The following is a 20,518-nucleotide window of genomic DNA, read 5'->3' on the forward strand; positions in this document are numbered from 1 at the left end:
TATTTATATGTTATACCGGGTAAGTGCATCAAAGTGATTAGTGTTACGTATAAGATAAACACTACTGCAGTTAAGGTAGGAATTGAGGTTAATAGCTGGTTTTATATTAAATCAATAAACAAGTCGGTTTGTGCTCTATACCCATTTATATGGATCGTTTTGATTGACTTTGTCCTAAGGAGCGCAGTAAAGACTATGGGAGAACACAAACTTTCCTGAACTTGGATTAATCTATGATTTAGGCACCCTATGTGAACATATGGGTAAAAAGAATAAAGTTTTAGAGGTTTTGCAAGTTAAAAGTACGATAATAGGTTTGAGAATTAATTTTCGGAAAACTATGTCACTAAGGCTAGGAATAATTGAAGATGAAAAGGTGACGTTGGATACCGAAAAGATCTATCAATTGGACAGTTTTACTTACCTGGGTAGCATTATTACTTAAGACGGTGGAAGCAGTAAAGATTCTAAAAGTAAAATAGCTAAGGCTCAGAGTGGCTTTCACAGTAAAAAAAAAGTTTCGAAGAATGAGAAGATATGTCTGCAAACCAAGATTAGAAAATTCAAAGTTACAGTGATGACAGAGGTCAAAAAAGGTTCTGAAGCACGGGTGTTATTTTTCTATATGTTTTCCAGAGAAATTGCCTACAGATTGTTCTGGGACCTAGCTGTCTGAACGTGTTTCGAACAGTGGGTTGTACGAAAAGTTTGGTTCAATCCCTCTTTTTATGGCTATCATGAGAGAAATGTTGAGATGGCTAAGGCACGCTTGGTGGATGAAAGAAGAATGATTGTCAGAGATTGTTCTTTTCGGCCAACCATCTAGATATAAAAGGAAAGCAGGTCGTTTGCTGTTGGCAGGGGAGAATTTCATAAAGTATGATTTATTGAAAATGGTAGCTTTCTGGGAGGTTGTAAAAAGGGATGCTTTTTATATATTAGAATGAAGGAGGAGCGTGCGTAGCTATACTAGCCTCATGCGGCTTGCAGTTTTGTTGAGTTATTAGAAGTAGTGGTTTTAGTAGTTCTTTCCTAACTCAACATTTTCAGACCCTATATTCTGCAATGTAATTCTTCAACTGTTTCCCAATACTCATGATTGTATATACTCAATACTCAAACTGTTTCCCAATTTTTGCGTTTTTTAGACTTTAAAATTCTATGACGACGCGACAAAGTTTCCATCTTTCAAGAAACCTATCAAATTTCACAACTTCACGTTTCTACGGATTTTAATTCCACTGTATGACAGTTAAAGGCATTAAAATTTTAAACAGTCTCGGTAAAATTTGCAAATTTAGTCCTCAAATTTTAAATCACTTCAATTTGAATAGTCAAAGCCTTCACATTTCAGATTAAAATTCTTACACCCTAGCAATTTCACATATATGACAGTCTGCTGATGTTTGCGGTACCTCTCTTTGACAAGTAACTTGGGGTTTAAATTAAACAGAGTTTAGAAAGTTCATGATTTATAAATTGCTTTTAACAACGGCATAAATCTCATTTTGTGCTCAAACTTTTGTATATTTCGTAGTAATTGTTGATATTTATTGAAAGTTGATTGCATTTGAACGTTTATCAGTTACTTCACATTTTGAAAGATATTTGCATTTAATTCTGTTAGTTGATATTTTATTTTGATTACGGATTTTTTTCTTATATCTGAGCTACTTCATACGGAAGGGGTAATAATATAACCTTCAAAAGTGGCTCATTCGATCTTAAACGAACAGTTTTAGTGCTTTTTCAAGTGTAAATGTATATTACAGAGATTTGAGGTATCCAGCCCCCATCCCCATCCCTTTCCTTCCTCCTCATTCCCCAAATAGATGTAATCAGGATTTCGGGAGACCTATTTTATTGAATATAAGCCAAAAAGGCTTAAGGCATTAAGGTAGAACTTCGAGAAAAGTAGAGAGAGATGCTGAGAACAATCACAATACACTATTTGCATTATGAGTGTTTACAGGATATTCGAGTTTGAGTTCATTTATTCACTAAATATCCGAGGAAAACTTTCATGGTATATTGAGGGAGATGTTGAAACGCCCTTTTTAGATGTACCCTCTCGTCATCATTGGTCAAAATTCGGCAAATGGTGATTTTGTTTCAAAATAGTCAAAAGATCTAGTATCTATGCCTTCGTGAATTCGCTACCCCAGATAACAAGATCAAATAACATAGACTCTACAGTTGCGAACATCTCCCAGAGCCTGGGGCTATATGTTGTACGTTTTACCTTAGTTTATAAGGGTTTTATGAAGCTGGAAATAAATAAGTCATTGTCAGAGTCAAAACTGTACCGGAGACCACACTAAAGAGGGTTGAGACTGATATTTGCACTTCAAAACCTGATGGTTAACGTGAAGCAATTAAGACTTTGCAGATAAATTTTTGGATGACAAGTCTCGAAGATGCATACATTTTGAAGATGTTGAGATCTTCTCTTGGAAAATATGATTGTGTGCTGAGTTTGGGTCTCTATCACTCTTGTGTTCATTCATGAACAATAAAGCATGTTCTCCAGCAGTAACTATCTCGCTGTTTGTGCTTGCCTTCAGAAAAACTTGAGATCTTCATCAAGACACCTTGTTTTCGTTTTAAATTTCTATAGTCTTTCCTTTCCCAACACCGTGTATATAGGTTTTGGTATCGCAGGCTAAGTAGTGACCGGCAGAAAAGTATGGGTTTCTATTCCCAAGCAAGTTTAATTGTGTGTATATCTTACGCAACACCAAAGTGCCTTGTTTTGCTTCTGGAGAATAATATATTTTGTTTGAATCACAATTTACTTGAAATAGTAAAATAAAGAGTAAGTCAGTATCATCACCAACTACTAACGTAGGAAGAACATTACACTCCTCAACAGGATTTTAACGATATTCAAATCCGCTTGGCCTTTCCTCGAACAGTCTCGGTCCTCCTTTGTCATAATCTTTGACTCAGCATGAAGATGAACCTCACTTTATTGATTTTATTAGATATAAATTTCTCGTTGTAATTTAAAGATCGCAGTAAATAGCACCCCTCTACCATTAAATTTCACATACCTACTTTATGTTTAGTCATTTATTGTAGGTCCTCCCTCATATCAATAGCTGTAGATTGTCAGTATCGACTTTTGATAAATACCAAGCACTTGTCGAGTGTCATTAAAATATACTTCCAATCTTCCACTGAAGTCTATGAAGAAGAGCTCCATCATCCAAAACACTAAGGTAGTATCCTAGTAGTTCGTTTTTATTTGAGCACAGGTTATTTACATCTGTATAGGCTTCAAATAAATGTTTTGCAAGGTCCGACTTGTTTGGTCTCCAAATGTGCCCATCTTTGTCAAAGAGTAGTGAAGGAAACAGCACATAATCAGTTTGGAGGCAGTCTCTTTCTGGTATAATTGAATGTTTTTGCAAAAAACAACAAGCTCTAGAAGATTAGGCTGGGATCCATGTACTTGATGTTTGGTGAGCCAGCTCTCTTGGCTGTTGTGAGGGTTACTTATGATTTATGTCTGAAAACATGATCTTTTACGTGACACAATCCTTAGTAATCCTTAGCAGAATATAACATAACCCAAAGAAGTCATCTAAAATTCTTTAATTCTGCCACAACCACTAAGCCCTCAAGATGTTTTAAATGCCTTAGTAAATTCCAGTTCTATAACATGTCTGCTGACAACCTACTGTCTACTGCCTTTTTGAGTGCTCTATAGTTTGCAGACTATGGAACTGCAGAATTATGCCAACCATATCACGGTACTACATCTAAAGCTTGACTTATCTGTTTCCATTGAGTGTTCTGTTTCCATCGACTGCTCTGTTTCCATCGATCTTGACTGATGCGTTTCCATTAAATGGAAATAAGTAATATTGGCTAGTGTAATTTCAAAGGTTAATAACTAATTACCGAGCTCAATTGATACAGAAAAAATATCAAGCCTGTGACAAATGTAAAATTTATTTGAGAGAATTTTCATGTTTATTTCCGTTTCTTTTTCATCACCGACAACTCTATAAAAGTTATTTCCTCCACCAAATTTTCATGATTTTTTTTGCCGCCTTTTCCCTCGTACCACGAGGGAAAGGTTGAAAAGCATGGCAACAAGACCTATTACTAACTTTGGCACTCAGAGAAAAGATATTATTTTTAATTGTTACGATTTCTATTTTTTAACGCTGACATAGGTGTCAGTTTTTGGTAGGTTCCAAGTACTTTCTTTCCCCTTTTCATTATCTAAGATTAAGAACACCCTAGAAAGAACCCTTTAATCACTCAAATAGGATTTGTCATTGCAATTTAGAGATACCCCCCCCCCATTTTAAACACTAAATTAAAAATACCAAAACTACCCCTGTTATACTAGTGAAGGACCACTTTCACATTCATTTCTGTAATTACGACCCCATAGAAGACATCTTTTCTATGCGTCATCGCATTGTGAACTCTTAGCCTTTTGCCTTTTCTTTCGCATTTCAACCGTCAATTTGACCCATTCTGTCTAGGAGTAGCTATGCCCATTTTGGAAATGTAGATAACCGCGTTCTTTTTTTCAAATGGTATAAAAGTTTATTTTGTTACAATTCATTCAAGGTCAACCAATTTTTGTCGTATGTTTATTTTACTACAGGACATTGTCCCAGATTTTATGAAAAGTGATTTATGCGTAAAAGAAAGACTTTTCTTCCCAAATTAGTTATCTATACACCTGAGAAGGTTCAAATTATTCTTGGAGAGATAACAGGGACTCTCACCATAATTCTGAACGAGATTTTTAATTATGTACGAAATTTGTATATAATGTAAGTATTACAGAGTCCTTGTATTTCATCTTAAACCAGTCACTGGAAGGACTTATTAAACCGGTGGTAATTTTGAGAGTTCTGCAGGTAAGACTTTTTGCTCCTATTATCTGGACTTTGCAATTTCAACAGCTTGATTCAGAAGATTGGAGCCCTCTTGGGGTATTTCAGTGCTTGTGAGTTCTCCATGATTCACGAAACCCTTTGTTGTTGTGAAAGTCGGCTAGACCAGTATATTTTCTGCTTCCACGCCGACTGATTATTGTGACCTGGTTTCTGACGAGAGATTTAGTAGGGCCTGTAGTGAAAGTTATTCATGACCCCTCTGACAAATAGCATTGATTTTAAATGCAACGTCGCTTAAATTTCTAACGCTCGGTCCTTCCTGCATCTACCTGCTCTACCTTAGTATCAAGCCACTGAAAATTACAAAATGTTATCTACATAAGCAACTCGGATTTCATCAGCTGTCTAGACTTTCTCTTTCATTATCATGGAACCAGAGAATTAAGTTTGAGCCATGTGGTTACTGTTAAATGTACTTCTGTCCATTTGCCACTTACCTTTACATTTTAAATGGAACCCATCTTTATTATTAGTATTGTCAAAACAAAAAGGCGTCACAAATCTGATTGGGACAAAATTGACATCGCTGTTTATATTTGCACGATAGACGATATTCTTACTAAAGTAAAAGAGCTGTTTCAGCTACTTCAAACAAACAGGGATTTTCATCAAAGTGAAAAACGATTCTTTCTGAAACTGCTTAGAGATTACCCATCCCTTGCACAGTGTGAGCCACCTCTACTTTGTATCTCTTTAGAATTACCTAGATAGTTCCTTGAACACCGATTTGGTGACTGCCAGTCATTTATCTAAAGTATAAAGCTTATGGAGTGAATCCGAGAAGTCAGACTCTGGTCCTTTATATTATTCTATGGTATAAAATCAATAGGCCACTGCAGTTGATAGTTTCTCTGAAAAATAAACTTAATGCAACTAACAAATTTCTAAATAAAGAGAAAGGGGACCCTATCCCTCGACGCCTAAACTTCTGAAGTAGTGGACAGAATATTCTACTACAGATTTTTCACCACCTGTACCTCTTTTAAACAAAATTATTCGGCTCAATTAAATGAATATGTTTGTGTAGATTCTCGTGACCTGAAATAGGTATTCGACAGGTGAACCAAAAAAAAGGGTACCAAATTTTTACTTTTAGAGGTTATCTTCTGTCACTGGATAATTATCCGAATGAAACAAAGTAAAGCTTATGGTATGATAGAAGAGAGCTTTCACATTTCAAATTATGAGTATGAAAACACTGGTCTTACATTTGACCCTGAAATAAATGAGGTTAGTGTAGTATGACCTAAACTGTAGTACAACCGAACTGACCAACCAATGGGTACTAGCTTAAAGCAAGCCAGATCTTTTCTGTTTGAATCTTTGAAAGACTATAATGGAGGTACGAACTTCCTGTTTTGAGTAAAACTAGATATAAGCTGTCAATTCTAGGAGGGATATAAAATGTGTTTGCTGTAACCCAAATATTAACATTTGCCTCCTTTTGGGAGCAGTTCAGTCGAACTGGCAAAAGAGTTATCCCTCAATTTTATTTCCGTTCTACAAAGTTACCGTTAGACATCTCTTTATGTGAATATTTTAGAAAACTTTTTCCACAAATCAAGTTTAAAAAAAATTAAAGAGGTCCATTAATAAAAAATAAGCAGACTTAAAGTTAAATAAATCTTCCAAACGTTAAACTACTGCAAATCACTATAAATAAATAAATGAAACTCAAAAGGAAGTAAGGCTCCATGCCTTCTCAAAACCAGAACATTATTTCTGCTTTGCTGAAAACTAAATGGGCTCATAACAATTTCAATTTGTTATTTTAATACATAAAAAATTGTTAAAAACCTTAAGGAATAAATATCCATATATTTAAATTAAACTGAGAATCCGCAGTCATTTTTTTTTGCTTTTTCAGTAAGGTGCAAATTATGTTCTGGTCTTGAGAAGGCTTGCGGGGTTATCACCCCTACTGATGTTAGTTTTTGCTCTTTTTGATTTTAACTTGACTATTTATTGCAATTCCTGTTCATTTTGAGAATTTATTTATAGATTGTGATTTGTGGTAGTTTTATGATTGGAAGAATATTTGACTTTATTTCTGCTCATTTTTAGCTTAATGGAGCTCTTTACTTTTATTGAAAAGCATACTTAGCCAATTGCATAACTTTGGGGTTGATATGCCCAACATTCCAAAGGACATTGTTGCTGGACCGTTCGACTATGCTGAACAAAATGGCAGTCTTAGAATTTTTTACTAAATGTCGTTGAAAAAATGATTGGGCTTGAGAGAAGTTCTGCTTACTCTTCGATCTCTTTTTACTCTTAGTGGCTCTGAAGCTTTTAGTTCTGAATGTAATTAGCTCCTTTACATGTTTCAATGATATTTTTAGTAAATTTCAGAGTAGTTCTACCTATGATATTGCATATGTACCCTTTTGAAAACGTACATGCATAGACTTTTTACCTTTAGTTAAAATACCCCCTACACTTTCCCCAAAATTTTCACCTTAATAAAAATGAGCCACATCCGATCCGGAGTTAATACAACCATCTGTTCCATTAGAAATTTTTATGCCCAGGGTATAGCTTAAAACCCTTAACCCTGGGCTCTTGAGGGTTGTGTCCACCCTGAAACCATTGCTGTGTGCTCTATAGATTATTGTGAAAAAATGGCTATCTTACAATTTTGATCAGATGTGTTTGAGGAGAAAAAAGTGACAGGGAAGTAGCTAGTTGCCCTCTATCAATTGAGCCTCTTACAAAAACACCAGAACTATGCATTTCTAATAAAATGAGCTTCCTCTAAAGTTCACACAACCATCTCTTTCATAAAACGCTTATATGCCCCTGGGGTATAACTTGTATTTTCCTGCCCCTAGACTCTGGGGGGTTGTGTCAACCCAAAAGGCCTTGGGTACTCATTTGTTATAGCCACCACACTTAAGAAGTAAAGTTAGGTTAACCCTAATAAAAATATAACTAAGTACGATAAAAATAGAATATATTAGTAACCAAATTATGGAAGCCACAACGGTGATTTATAGAAATTAAGTCCCCTAGACTAGATTATATTCAATTGTTTCTAACCTAACTCAACCAAAATACAAACTAGAATATTTAATTAAAATACACCCACATTGTAGTGTATATACCCTCTCTCACGCTAAGCTGAAAGAAACTACATAAAGAAACTGATTCTTTCAGACCAAGAACCTAAGTATGGTGGCCATAAAAGATAACTACCTTGTTATATGATCTTATGACAGCTTTTGATCAAATAGCTATCTCAAAATTTCCATCAGATGTATTTCAGGAAAATGGACCGTAAGGGGGAGGGGGGCTAGTTTCCCTCTGATCATCTTGGCACTGAAAATGGGGAATATATTTTCTGATATCTTATCGAATGAGCCTTCTCCGAAGTTCACGCCCTCGCCCTTTCCGTTTAAACCTTTTTTGCCCCGGGCATAAGTTACAGCCTTTGCCTTGAGGCTTTTGGAGGGTTTTCATCTTCAAATACACAATTGTTGGACCTTTTAACTACACTGAGCAAAATGCCTACCTCAAAATTCTTCTAGATGTGCGGGGGGATGATGGAAGTTGGGGATCGATACCCCTCGATCCCTTTGACTCTTAAAAAGGGTACGAAAGCTTCTTATTACCAATCCAATAAGCCTCCCCCGAAGCTTATACGACCACCCTTCTAGAAATACCTTATATGCCCCCAGGGCTTAACTTGCAACCACTGCTGTGATGGCTTTGGAGGGGGGGGGGTATCCTAAAAGACATACTTTCAGGACCTTTTAACTATGCTGAACCAAATGGTTGGATCAAAACTTTAATTGGATGTGTTTGAGAAAATGATGGGTGGGGGAGGTGGGGGGTAGTTGCCCATCGATCACTATGATTCTTAAAAAGAATGCTTGAATTTCTGATTGCCAGTCTAATAAGCCCTCTCCGTAGCATATACAACCCCATTTTCTATAAGAAAAATCATATGTGCCCCCAGGGCATATCTTACAACCCTTACCCTTTGGGCTCTCTGGGGGAGAGGTTTTGGTCATCCTCAAAGACATAATATCCTGACCTTTCAACTATGCTGAACAAAATGATTATTTGAAAATTTTGAATGGATGTGTTCATGGTAACGATGGCCTAGGAAGGGGGGTTACCCTCCAATAACTTTTGACTCCTAAAAAGCGCGTTAAAACTTCTAATTACCAATCCAATGAGATCCTTCCGAAGCTTATATGACCGCCATTTGTATAAAAACCTTATATATCTTCAGGCCAAAACTTAAAACCCTTGCCCAAAGGGTTGTGGGGGTATCATTGTCAGAGACATAATTTGTGGACCTTTGAACTACGTTGAACAAGATGGTCATCTCAAAATTTTGACTAGATGTGTTTGGTGAAATGATGGGAATTGGAGGAGGGTCGGTTGCCCTCCAACTACTTTTAACTTATTAAAAAAGAACACTAGCCCCCTGGATTTCATATTAAATGGTGACTTTTGAAGTTTAACGACAACTTCTCTATACGAAATGCCCAGGTCTATAAAAAACAAAACAAGAAAATAAATAGATAAAACATTGTACCCTCTTCGCTCTTAACTTAAGTAGTGCTATTGTGCTGCCTTTGAAAGCAACTGAAGGTTCATGACTAGTTTTGGGTTAAACCATGCCCTTTTTTGTTATTGAAGGACTTTGTTTTGGCTAAACATTACTCAAGAACATGAAAATTATTTAATGCATGATTAATTCTTTTCATATTGGTATGTTTTGGCCGAGTGGATTGGTGTGCTGGATTTAGGATCCTTTGTCCGAGAGAGCGGGGTTTAAATCCTAGTGTACCCAATTATTGTGTTTGGGACGGGGTCAGTGGCGTGACTCTGTAAGCTCAACCAGAGTCAATCCAGCTCTAAATGGGTACCTGGAGAAATCTGGGGAAGGCAAACATGAAGGGAATGCAAAAGCACAGGATGGCTGGCCCTCATCCCCTCATTGCACTTTCTGGCTGAAGAGCCTTGAGACAGAGATCAGCACCACCAGTTCGGACCTTATGGGTCTGGTACGGCATCCTTTAATTTTACCATTTGTAAATTGGCATGTTACCATAGGAAGAGCCCACACGCATTCAATCAGTCTTATCTTTTAACTCTCTACCCTTTTCTTGGATTTTCTAAAATAAAAGTTCGTCTGGCTCAAATTTAATCCTTTTTCTTAATTTTTCCATTTTTGCGCTATTGAAACTTTATATACGCAAAAAGTCTTGGAACATAAGCCATACGCCGTCTTAGATTTCCAATAAGCTCTTGCGTACTCCAGAACTGCATTAGCTTTCATTTTTTTATGTATACACGGTAGCTGAAGAAAATTACAGTTCTGTGTAGACTGGTGAACTCTCATTATAAATGATGCAACATAAAAAACTCAAAAGTGTCAATTGCTTTTTTCGTCTAAACTGAAATAAAGCACCAAAAAACTTTTGGCTATTTCAAAAACTGTGTCCGTTGTAGTGCCATATATTTTTGCACCTCTACATCTGGATACGTATTTAATATTTTGTTTTGACTTGTATTTTAAACGATAGAACGTTTTTAAACGACCACGTAATGTCGTTCTGCGATTTCCGACTAACGTTTTCACCAACCCAACTTGAACAATAGTGCTGCTAAGACAGTCTGAAGAATTAACCAGGCATTTGGCAACACCAGTGTTAATGAACACAGTGTTGGACACTGATTTGTAAAACTTGTTTCTAGAGATTTTAATCTGGAAGATTCACCCGCAAGTGGTCAAGCTAGAGTAATTTCAGACCAAGATTTGAGGATTTTGGTTGAGAATTATTTATCACAAATAATGCGTGGGATGACTGGAATACAGCTCCAATTTTGGTTTTGATGGCTTTAAGTATCTTAAAAATGTCAAAAAGCTTCAGAAGTAGTGGCCCTATAAGAATTGTCAAAAGAAACAGGAAAACCGCTCCTCTGTCAATGTAAATCTACCAGTCCTTCTTATAAAAAAAATCAATCGATCTAACTTTCCGAACTGAAGCTTCAACAAGTAGTTCTACATTTATCATCTTTTAGTATGGACAATCTTTCGGACACCACCAAAGAACGCTACTGCTTCCAAAAATGGGAGGCTCAATACACAGTTTTGATGAATGAATCTTCTAGCTATCTCAAAATATTCTACCTAGAGCAACTTAATCCTCATTATGATGATATTTTACCAAAAAAGTGGCAGGAACTGCCACTTCGCTTTGGCAATATCTCTGACTGTCTAAGAAGAGCACTATAATTCTGTATTTTCTTTCAGTTGAGCCTAAACTTGATTTTCCAAAACAGTTGGTGCATGATCATTCCTACGAGAAAAAGTATTTATTTGTGATCTGAATCCTCAATAAAATACTAATGTCTGTGGTTTACATAGATAGAACATTACAATTTCCACAACAGGAGACTTTAATAGGTTAAATTTTACAATATGAGTCTTGTCAATATTACTGGCAAAAAGCATGCAAATTTTCACTGGCTCGCAGCTGTCGATGGGTGACTTTCAACTTGATAAATATTTGATTTTGGGAAATTTCATCTAAAATTTGATTGTATGTATGTTAGTATCATAAATAAAACTTTAGTTCCTCTTTGGCTACACGTTGTGCTGAGAAGCAATTGGATTAGTATATCTAGTTCTGTATTTAATAGAATTACATTGTTCAATAATAGAATAACTCTTTATTGGTTTAATGACTATGTAATGATATTATCAACAATTCTATTGTCTGATGCTTTTTTTAAATTGTCAAATTATTTGTAATAACTATCTATTTTTATCTATGGTTTTCTTCCTTTTAGAAGCGAAAAGAATCCTTCAAAACCTAGAAAGAAATTAAGATACTATTGCTTGGCAATCACCAAGGAAATGAGAATGGTATGATTATTTGTTGCCTGGTTAGGTCAAACAAAGACTGGAATAAAGGTTTCTTATCGACAGTAACCGGTGTATGTGTCCCCTTTTATCGATCTATTAAAATTTATGAATTATAATTATAAAATGAAATATATAAAATTATCAACAAACAATGATATCAATATTATTACTTTGTAAAAAAAAATACGTTTCTGCTACCCTAGTTTTCAATTCTTTTGTATTTTTTGCTGCGATAGAAGAGCAAGAACTTGTAGATCATTGGAATAGCCTACACTGTTTCGTCTTTACTTCAATGCGCCTTAGCTCTTCATTTGTTACATTTTTATTTTGTACAGTCTAACTATTGTTTTATATATATTATTTTTAATATCTATGTTTTTTATAGCTGCAAAAGAAATCTTTTGAAAACCTAAGCAAAATAAGAATATCAGTGGTTGGCAATTATCTGGGTGAGAAGGACGACATCATTATTCTGTCCCTGGTTGGGTCAAATAAAGACTCCAATATAGATTTTCTATCAACAGTAAACAGTTATGTAAACAGAGTATGTTCTGGCCTATCTCATGCCAAACATGGACTGTATATGATTGGTAATATAGAGTGCTTGAAGTCACAATCCGAGCTATGGAATAGAATTTACACCACTTTAAATGACATGAAAAAAATTGGGAATCAACTGGACCTGGTTTGTCAGGTAATTGGATTCACTTTGTAGAACCTCAAAATCGAACAAAAATCATATTTTCTTCCTCTTGTATAACAAGTGTTCGAAGACAAGGAGATTGAGGTAATGAGTTTTAGTTACTTGTAAGGTCAGAGACGATGAAGTGCTTAATCTGTGTACTTTAGATTGCGTTTGAGCATTCCAACACTGTCTATCTGACAAGTCGAATTACTTATCCCTTGCATTTCATGAGATGTGAATGAGGTCAGAGGCTAGTAGGATTAATACTTAAAACGGTCTGAATAAATTGTAGGATAGTGGCCACCTGCTAACCCTGGAAAATGCAGGATAACAAAGAGTAGTTGAAGGGAAATACAAGCACAAAATTCAATCTTTTCCAAAATTAACTAAAAAAAAAACAAGTTTTTTTAACGGAAAGTAAGGAGCGGCATTAAAACTTAAAACGAACAGAAATTACTTCGCATATGAAAGGGGCTGCTTTCTCATGAACGCCCTGCTCTTTACGCTAAAGTTTCAGTCTTTCTCTTAACTCTACTTATTAAAACAGGAAAAAACTTTAGCGTAAAGAGCGGGGAGTTCACGAGGAAGCAGCACCTTTCATATACGAAGTAATTTCTGTTCGTTTTAAGTTTTAATACTGCTCCTTACTTTCCGTTAAAAAAACTTGTTTTTTTTAATTTAATTTCTGAACATTTTTGAATCAATGCATGTTTTGATTTTGGCTCTCCGCAGATGAATAATTAAAACGAAATTTACTTATTTATTTTTTGGCTAAATGGCTTTCTCATAATTTTGATCGAATGATTTTGAGAAAAAAAGGAGCGGGGGAGGAGGCCTAGTTGCCCTCCGATTTTTTGGTTACTTAAAAAGGCAACTAGAACTAATGGTTTACGAATGTTTTTATTAGTGAAAGATACACATAACTTATAAATTAGCTTACGTAACAAATTTCTGTATTGTCATGCTTTTATTACGTATATGGAAGGTTCTCTCCCTCGTCAGTACCTCGCTCCTTACACTAAAGCTTAAATTTTGTCCCAGTTTCTTAAGAATAACCCCCTGAATCACAAAAGCCGTAGAATAAATAGTTGAAATTACTAAAAATACAGTTGTGTAAAGAGCGGGGTATTAGGAGGGGGCGAGCCCATCATAAGCGTACTATGTTCTGTTCGTTTTAAGTTTTAATGCTTCTCCTTACTTTCAGTTGAAAAAACTTTTTTAAATTTATTTTTTCATTTTTTTTAAATAATGCTAGAAAATCCTGCGCTCCCTGCATGAAAAGTTTCTTTCCCCATGACAAATTCATCCAATGAAAGTTCCCCCAACATATACCCCTCTTCTCAGCCCCCCCCCCCCTAAAAATCCCCCTGAAAACGTTTGTACACTTCCAAATAACCATTACTATATGTAAGCACTGGCCAAAGTTTGCAACTTGTAGCCCCTCCCACGGGGACTATGAGGGAGTAAGTCGTCCCCAAAGACATAGTTATAAGGTTTTTTGACTACGTTGAATAAAATGGCTCTCTCAGAATTTTGATCCGGTGACTTTGGGAAAATAATTAGCGAGGGAGGGGGCCTAGGTGCCCTCCAATTTTTTTGGTCACTTAAAAAGGGCACTAGAACTTTTCATTTCCGTTAAAATGGGTCGATACAATCACAGGGTCGATACATTTACCCTTGAAAAAAAATAAAAATAAATTAAAATAAACATTCATCCGTGATATGCCTTCTGGCAAAAAATTCTATGACTTTTAATGGTTGTTTCCCCCTATTTTCTAAGATGAGGCAAATTGTCTCAGGCTCGTAACTTTTTATGGGTAAGAATAAACTTGATGAAACTTATATATGTAAAGTCAGCATTAAAATGCGATTCTTTTGATGTAGCTATTGGTATACAAATTCCTTTTTTTTTGTTTTGGTTACTATTGAGCCGGGTCGCTCCTTACTACAGTTCGTTACCACAAACTGTTTGATATAAAAAATTATGTGAATTTTTTCGCAGAGAAAAACAAAAAAAGAGTAATTTTGGAGTTTGGCACATCTTCAGGGGATTTTAAGTAAGCAGTGCTTACAGTTGAATATTGGTGATTAGTGTTGCTATTCACTTAGGTGCCAAGAGGATTTCAGTTGACAGGTTGCCACATAAGTGTTTCTTGTAATCTTTTACCGACTACGTCCAGGAAAGTTAATATTAAGGGGAAAAGTCGGATATGAATGCTTTGAACGCATTTTTCATCCAATTTTCTTTATGCGCTCTTAAAGCCAGTTTAACAAGATTTGTGCCCATTCGTATCCCACCATACTAGTCAGAGGCCTTCTTTTCAAGCCATTTTTTCTTGACATTCATATTTGTGCAAACACCACACAAAATCCTAACAGTCAAAAGCCTTTTATACCACTATGCAAATTAAAAGGCTGATTAGATTGTTTTCAAACATTTTTCTTTATATTCGTTGCATACCTCACACCAAATCACAGTAGTAATATCTCTTTAAATTACCATACTCTTCAGAAACTTTCTTTTTGCTATTTTTAAACCATATTTTTGTTTTATTGACTCCTAAGCCGTAGATTATTGAAACCCCATATTATTTTCTTATCATCATGATATTAGAAAACCTTCGATAATTTTACCAAAAATTTCGAATTTTTGCTTACAAATTTAGATTATCGAAATATTCATACAATCTTATACATTCTCATTTTCACCGTTTTTGCAACTAAGAACTTTCTAAAACATTTATTTTTAACTGTTTTACTTTTCGCATCACCAAATTTCAAAGAAATATCTTTTAGTCACTTCCAGATTTGGTATTTGCAAATACCCCACATGCAAATCTTTTGAAAGCTCAATAGCGAAATTAAACCTTCTGAGCTTATTAAAGGAAAACTCTAAGAAGGGAATAACAGGTCTAAAAGGAAGGAAGTCTTCTTATTGGTCACTATTCTGCTCCTTTTCCACTCCGTCAAATACAAACGAGGGAATATTTGAAAATTTATAGTTTATATCTAGGAGTGCACATTCACAACACTAAGATTAGGTAAGGCATATAAGGTATCTGGGATGTCCCACAAACTTACAAGGAATGATAAATCCTAAAAAGCCAGTTTGCCAATTGAATTTACAAATGGCTGACTAGATTTTTACGCAAGCACAAGATGCCCCACCCAAAATAATTGAAGGGTTGCTAGAATTATCAAAAGCAGATGGCATTATCATTGCATTTGACTCCATACTAATTCAAACCAGAAAAAAATTCAAACTTTAGTAAAAGAAGATAGCTCTGAATTAACTAATAATTGAAAAATATTTATTCAGCTTTTTCGTAAATCGAATAATTAGAGAAAAGTGGACCTAGTGAAGGCAAAAGGGTTTAAACCAAGTGAAAGCAAATTTTTGGCTAAAATATTTTATCGACTCTTATTTGTCCCGACATATGATATTTCATAGAAATATAATTTCTCGAATTTCGTATTTATCCTGACACAGAATAACTCATACAGTTGAAAACCCATATATATGCGAGATATGCGGTAAGCGGTTCTTTTTTAATATATTTTTCATTTGTCAAACCACTTACCGGTTCATTTAGGAGAAAAAACTATAATTTCGATTATGTGATTCATCTTTCACTCCTAGTTGCCACTTATCTTAACATTTGAGAGTTCACTAACATAGCATAATATATACTACACAATTATCCTCGAAAATTTAAATTATCCAACCAATTGAGACTTAATACGAAAGAAAATCCTTTTACCTACAAAATACGTGCGACAGAATTTTTTTTCAAGCTTTACAAGTCTTTAGGGCTTAACCCTAAAAAATGTATTAAAACCAAAATATATAAAAAGGAAAATACATTTTCATTAACATCTAAGATTTCATAAATATTAAGATTCCGTAGAATTTCCTATCCAGTCGGTTACTGTTCCTTAAATATTTTTGCAGGTTCATGATACAGTAACTCAAGTAAGAAATGCCAGTGATTTTGCTGCTGTTACTGATGGAGGTTGTATGCAAAAATGTTACGCAATTTTGAACTGTGGTCATTTATGCCAAAGAATCTGTCATTTTGACGACCGAGATCACCTTCAATATCAATGCAACAAAACTTGTGACCGACATATCTGCTCTGAAAAGCATCGATGTCCTAGGAAATGTTTCGAAGAATGTGAAAAATGCACAATTAAAATTGAGAAAACTTTACCCTGTGGCCACACAGCCACGCTACCCTGCTTTGTTGATAGTTTAGACTACAAGTGCTATGTTATGGTTGAAGAAGTTTTGCCAGATTGTGGTCATCTTATACAACTTCATTGCCAATACAGAAAACTGTGTGCCAATTTTTCTACCTTTTGCTATAAGCAATGCAATATTTTATTACCCTGTGGTCACCAATGTACCAGAAAATGCCACGTAAATGTAAGTATTTCATTCTGTAAATTCATTGTGATGACCTTTCAATTCTTATTGAACATAACAATGACTTGGCTTAAGGGATGCAAAATTAATTTTGACCAACAAAAAGGAAAGAATTGATGTAATAACCGGAAAAAATAATACTACTTGTTTTTAAATTGTCTTAAACTACAAAAGAAACTTCCTAAAGCCTTAGCTATTATGATTGTTCCATCTAAATTAATCTTAGTGCAAATATTACGATTGTAAGACCAACACTTTTGACGGTAGTCAGGTATGAATCTGGACCATGGATGGTTTAAATTATCTGTTAATAGCTGAAGATGAAGATATGATGCTTTTCCGATAAACTGATGAATATATTACGAACTTAGTTTATTGACCATAAATACAAATCAAACAGACTTGATGAATATTTTACTTAATTTAACTACAGCCTAAATGTAACTTTAAGAAACATCATAGTTATTTCAATTATGTGGGGCCCCACTGATAGACAGCTTAACGTTGTTAAGAAACGATTTATGAATAACGGATTATGGGTTTTTAAGAAAATCATGTTCTTAAGCTATTCATAAGGGAGTAAACATGAAATAGTACATAAGAATAAAGGTCATGGAAAAGATTAAATACGGTAAAAAAATAAGTTATTTCTGCAATAGGCGAAAAGTTTGCAGTATTCAAACACTGAATAACCTGGTGGTTATTCAAAAACTGGTTCCTGTCTTAAATCGAAGTTGTTTAATTATTTAATGATTTTTACCATTTGATATTTTATAAATGTTTCGTATAATGTATGAATTTGAAGGTTTTTCGTTACTACATTCCCGAACATATTAAGCTCTTATTTCCGAACACAGTATTTTCTCAGTTACATTCTTGAACATATTAAGCTCTTATTCGAAATTTAAACTATAATAACGCTGTGTAGTTTCTATTTATCTTTCAAGCTATTATTTTCTATTGTTATTTTGATGGATCCAAGAAATTCTATATATTGCTGACAGTTAAAACTTTCAACTATAGTTGGTTTTGCCTTGAAGCAAATAATTTCATTCTTTCTATATTTTTCGATTACAAAATATTTAATTCACTGTGTATTTTATATATTCTTTTATATTGTCAGTTTACATTTTTAGCACTATCCCAAGTATAATTTGAGAAAAACTATAGTCCTTTGAACGCATAAGAATTTGTTTCAATGCCGATGAAGCCTTAGTTCCTGAACTAATGCTTCCTATTTATTTTTTTATTTGGCAAACTGGGTTAATTCATCTTCTTAGATATTTGCTTCGTTTCAGAAGTTTTGTCTTTTATATTATTTGAATTTTGGGTTGGATAATACATAGATCAAGACTTAAAGGCCTGACCCCTGATACTTTATGATTTTGATGATTTTATCACAATTAATCGTCATTTTGATATTGTTAGAGTTTTTTCTTCTTTTTATTACTGTTTGACGAAATTACCCATCTGACTCCCCCCCCCGTCGTCCAAAAAGATAATCTCTTCACAAAATAATTCAAGATTACTAAATGGCTATGATTTCCAGGTAAGAGATATCTGGGTTCTTCGAGGGATATAATACGGGTTCCTACATTTTGCATTTTTCAAAACAGAATTTTTTCTCTACAGAAAAATTGTTTCTCTAGGTATTCCTGGAAACAAGGGTGAATAGAATAATTTAACATTTTTATTTCCATTGGATATTTCTTGTTTCTATTTTAATTTTTCTTTATTTAAATTCTTAGGACGATCCTGAACATAAGAAATACGTCTGCAAAAAGAAATGTGAAAAGAAAAACAAAGGATGCAAAGGAGATCATCAATGTCGCCGATTATGCTCTGAAGATTGTATGAAATGTGAGGTCACCATCAAAGCTGCATTACCTTGCGGACATGAGACTAGAATGGAATGTGGGGCAGATATTGAAAAGCACATTTGTACTGTTGAGGTTAAGCAGGTTTTCCCAAAATGCCAGCATACCATCACTACCTCTTGTTTTGCTCAAAGAGATTCCAAGATCCACTTCGTCACGGCTATATTACCCTGTGGGCATGAGGCTAGACTAGAATGTGGGGCAGAGATTCAAAAGTACATATGCACCGTTGAGTGTAAGCAGGTTTTACCAGAATGCCAGCATACCATCACTAAGCCATGTTATAGAGTTCAAGAATATGTTGACTTGAGTAAATCCTTCGATGATTCTAAAAATCAGGTAATATTTCTTAAAGAGAAAAATAAAGAGCTAAGCAAAAATAAACATTCAGGTTAAATATCACTTTGAACAGAACGATCTGTTTTCTAATTTTTGGAGGATACTGTAATGTCTTATCAAATTAGTGTGGAAAACATGGTCACTTATTTATGCCGTAACCTATTCCTGAATTTCCGATATATGCTATTGAAAATATTTTTGAAATTTAATACAAACAAAATAAATAGATCGATAAAAGAAGGAAAACTACAAGTAAAACAATCAAATCTTGATTAATTATTGAAAGTTTCCCCTTATCACTAAAGTATATTTTACTAATACTTTAACCCCTTCATACCTTATAACTTTTACTAGCCTGACATTCGTAATTTCACTGTCCTTTCAACAAACTTCTAACACCGTATGTACACCGCGTATAAAAACAGTCTGTTGTCCACATTTCTTTTATATTATGAATTAGGACCTCTAAGCAAAAATTTAGTCTACCGTGCTATAATTTTCCCTAAGCTCAACCTAGTATTCAATTAACCTATTTTTTTGTAGCAACTATTTCATTATTCCCTTATAATACATCTAAAAAGAAAAATAGGGTCATTTGAAAACATTCGTTAATTAATCTACATGAAACTAAAGGGCTACATGAAACTTAAATAGACAATCAGGTATAAAGTCAATAATTATTTCTTTATTACAAACAGGCTATAGGTGACACCTTGAAGACTTTTTATTGCCACAGCATCGTTTTTGGCTTATTAAAAACAGTTGATATTTCAAGGAATATATATTTATATTTTTCACAAAATTAAAATTAAGAAAATTGCCATTCCAGCCAAGATTCTGAAAAGAACTAATTCGTGATAACCAACTGCAAGTAAAGAGCGACAAACCTCAGTACTAACCAAAATGTTAAAAATGGAATTTTGATATTAACATATATACATATATATATATATATATATATATATATATATATATATATATATATATATATATATATATATATATATATATATATATATATATATATATATATATATATATATATATATATATATATATATATATATATATATATATATGCATATATCAAAAGAATTGGCTTATTATAATAATTAATCACAAACACACAAACACACATATATATATATATATATATATATATATATATATATATATATATATATATATATATATATATATATATATATATATATATATATATATCTATATGTATAAAAATAAGTTGTCTGTCTGTCTGTCTGTGGATGGATCAGGTGACGTCACCTGAAAAAACTGGATCAGGTGACGTCAAAACTGAAAAAACTAAAAAAAGGCAAAAACTACAAAAAAAACTAAAAACTAATAAAAAAAATAAAAAAG

General features: G+C 34.0%; 1 protein-coding gene across 1 annotated transcript; it reads left to right on the top strand.

Moving 5' to 3' along the window:
* Positions 1–2,961: 2,961 nt before the first annotated feature.
* On the top strand, positions 2,962–19,779 carry LOC136043254 (NFX1-type zinc finger-containing protein 1-like). The gene is made up of 4 exons (XM_065728185.1): positions 2,962–3,221; positions 12,197–12,505; positions 16,449–16,922; positions 18,671–19,779. Exons 1-4 carry the CDS (start codon positions 3,189–3,191, stop codon positions 19,193–19,195), a joined length of 1,341 nt encoding a protein of 446 aa, XP_065584257.1. The 5' UTR covers positions 2,962–3,188; the 3' UTR covers positions 19,196–19,779.
* Positions 19,780–20,518: the final 739 nt, after the last annotated feature.

This window comes from Artemia franciscana, unplaced genomic scaffold (genome assembly GCF_032884065.1).
Source record: "Artemia franciscana unplaced genomic scaffold, ASM3288406v1 Scaffold_3987, whole genome shotgun sequence".
NCBI lineage: Eukaryota > Metazoa > Arthropoda > Branchiopoda > Anostraca > Artemiidae > Artemia > Artemia franciscana.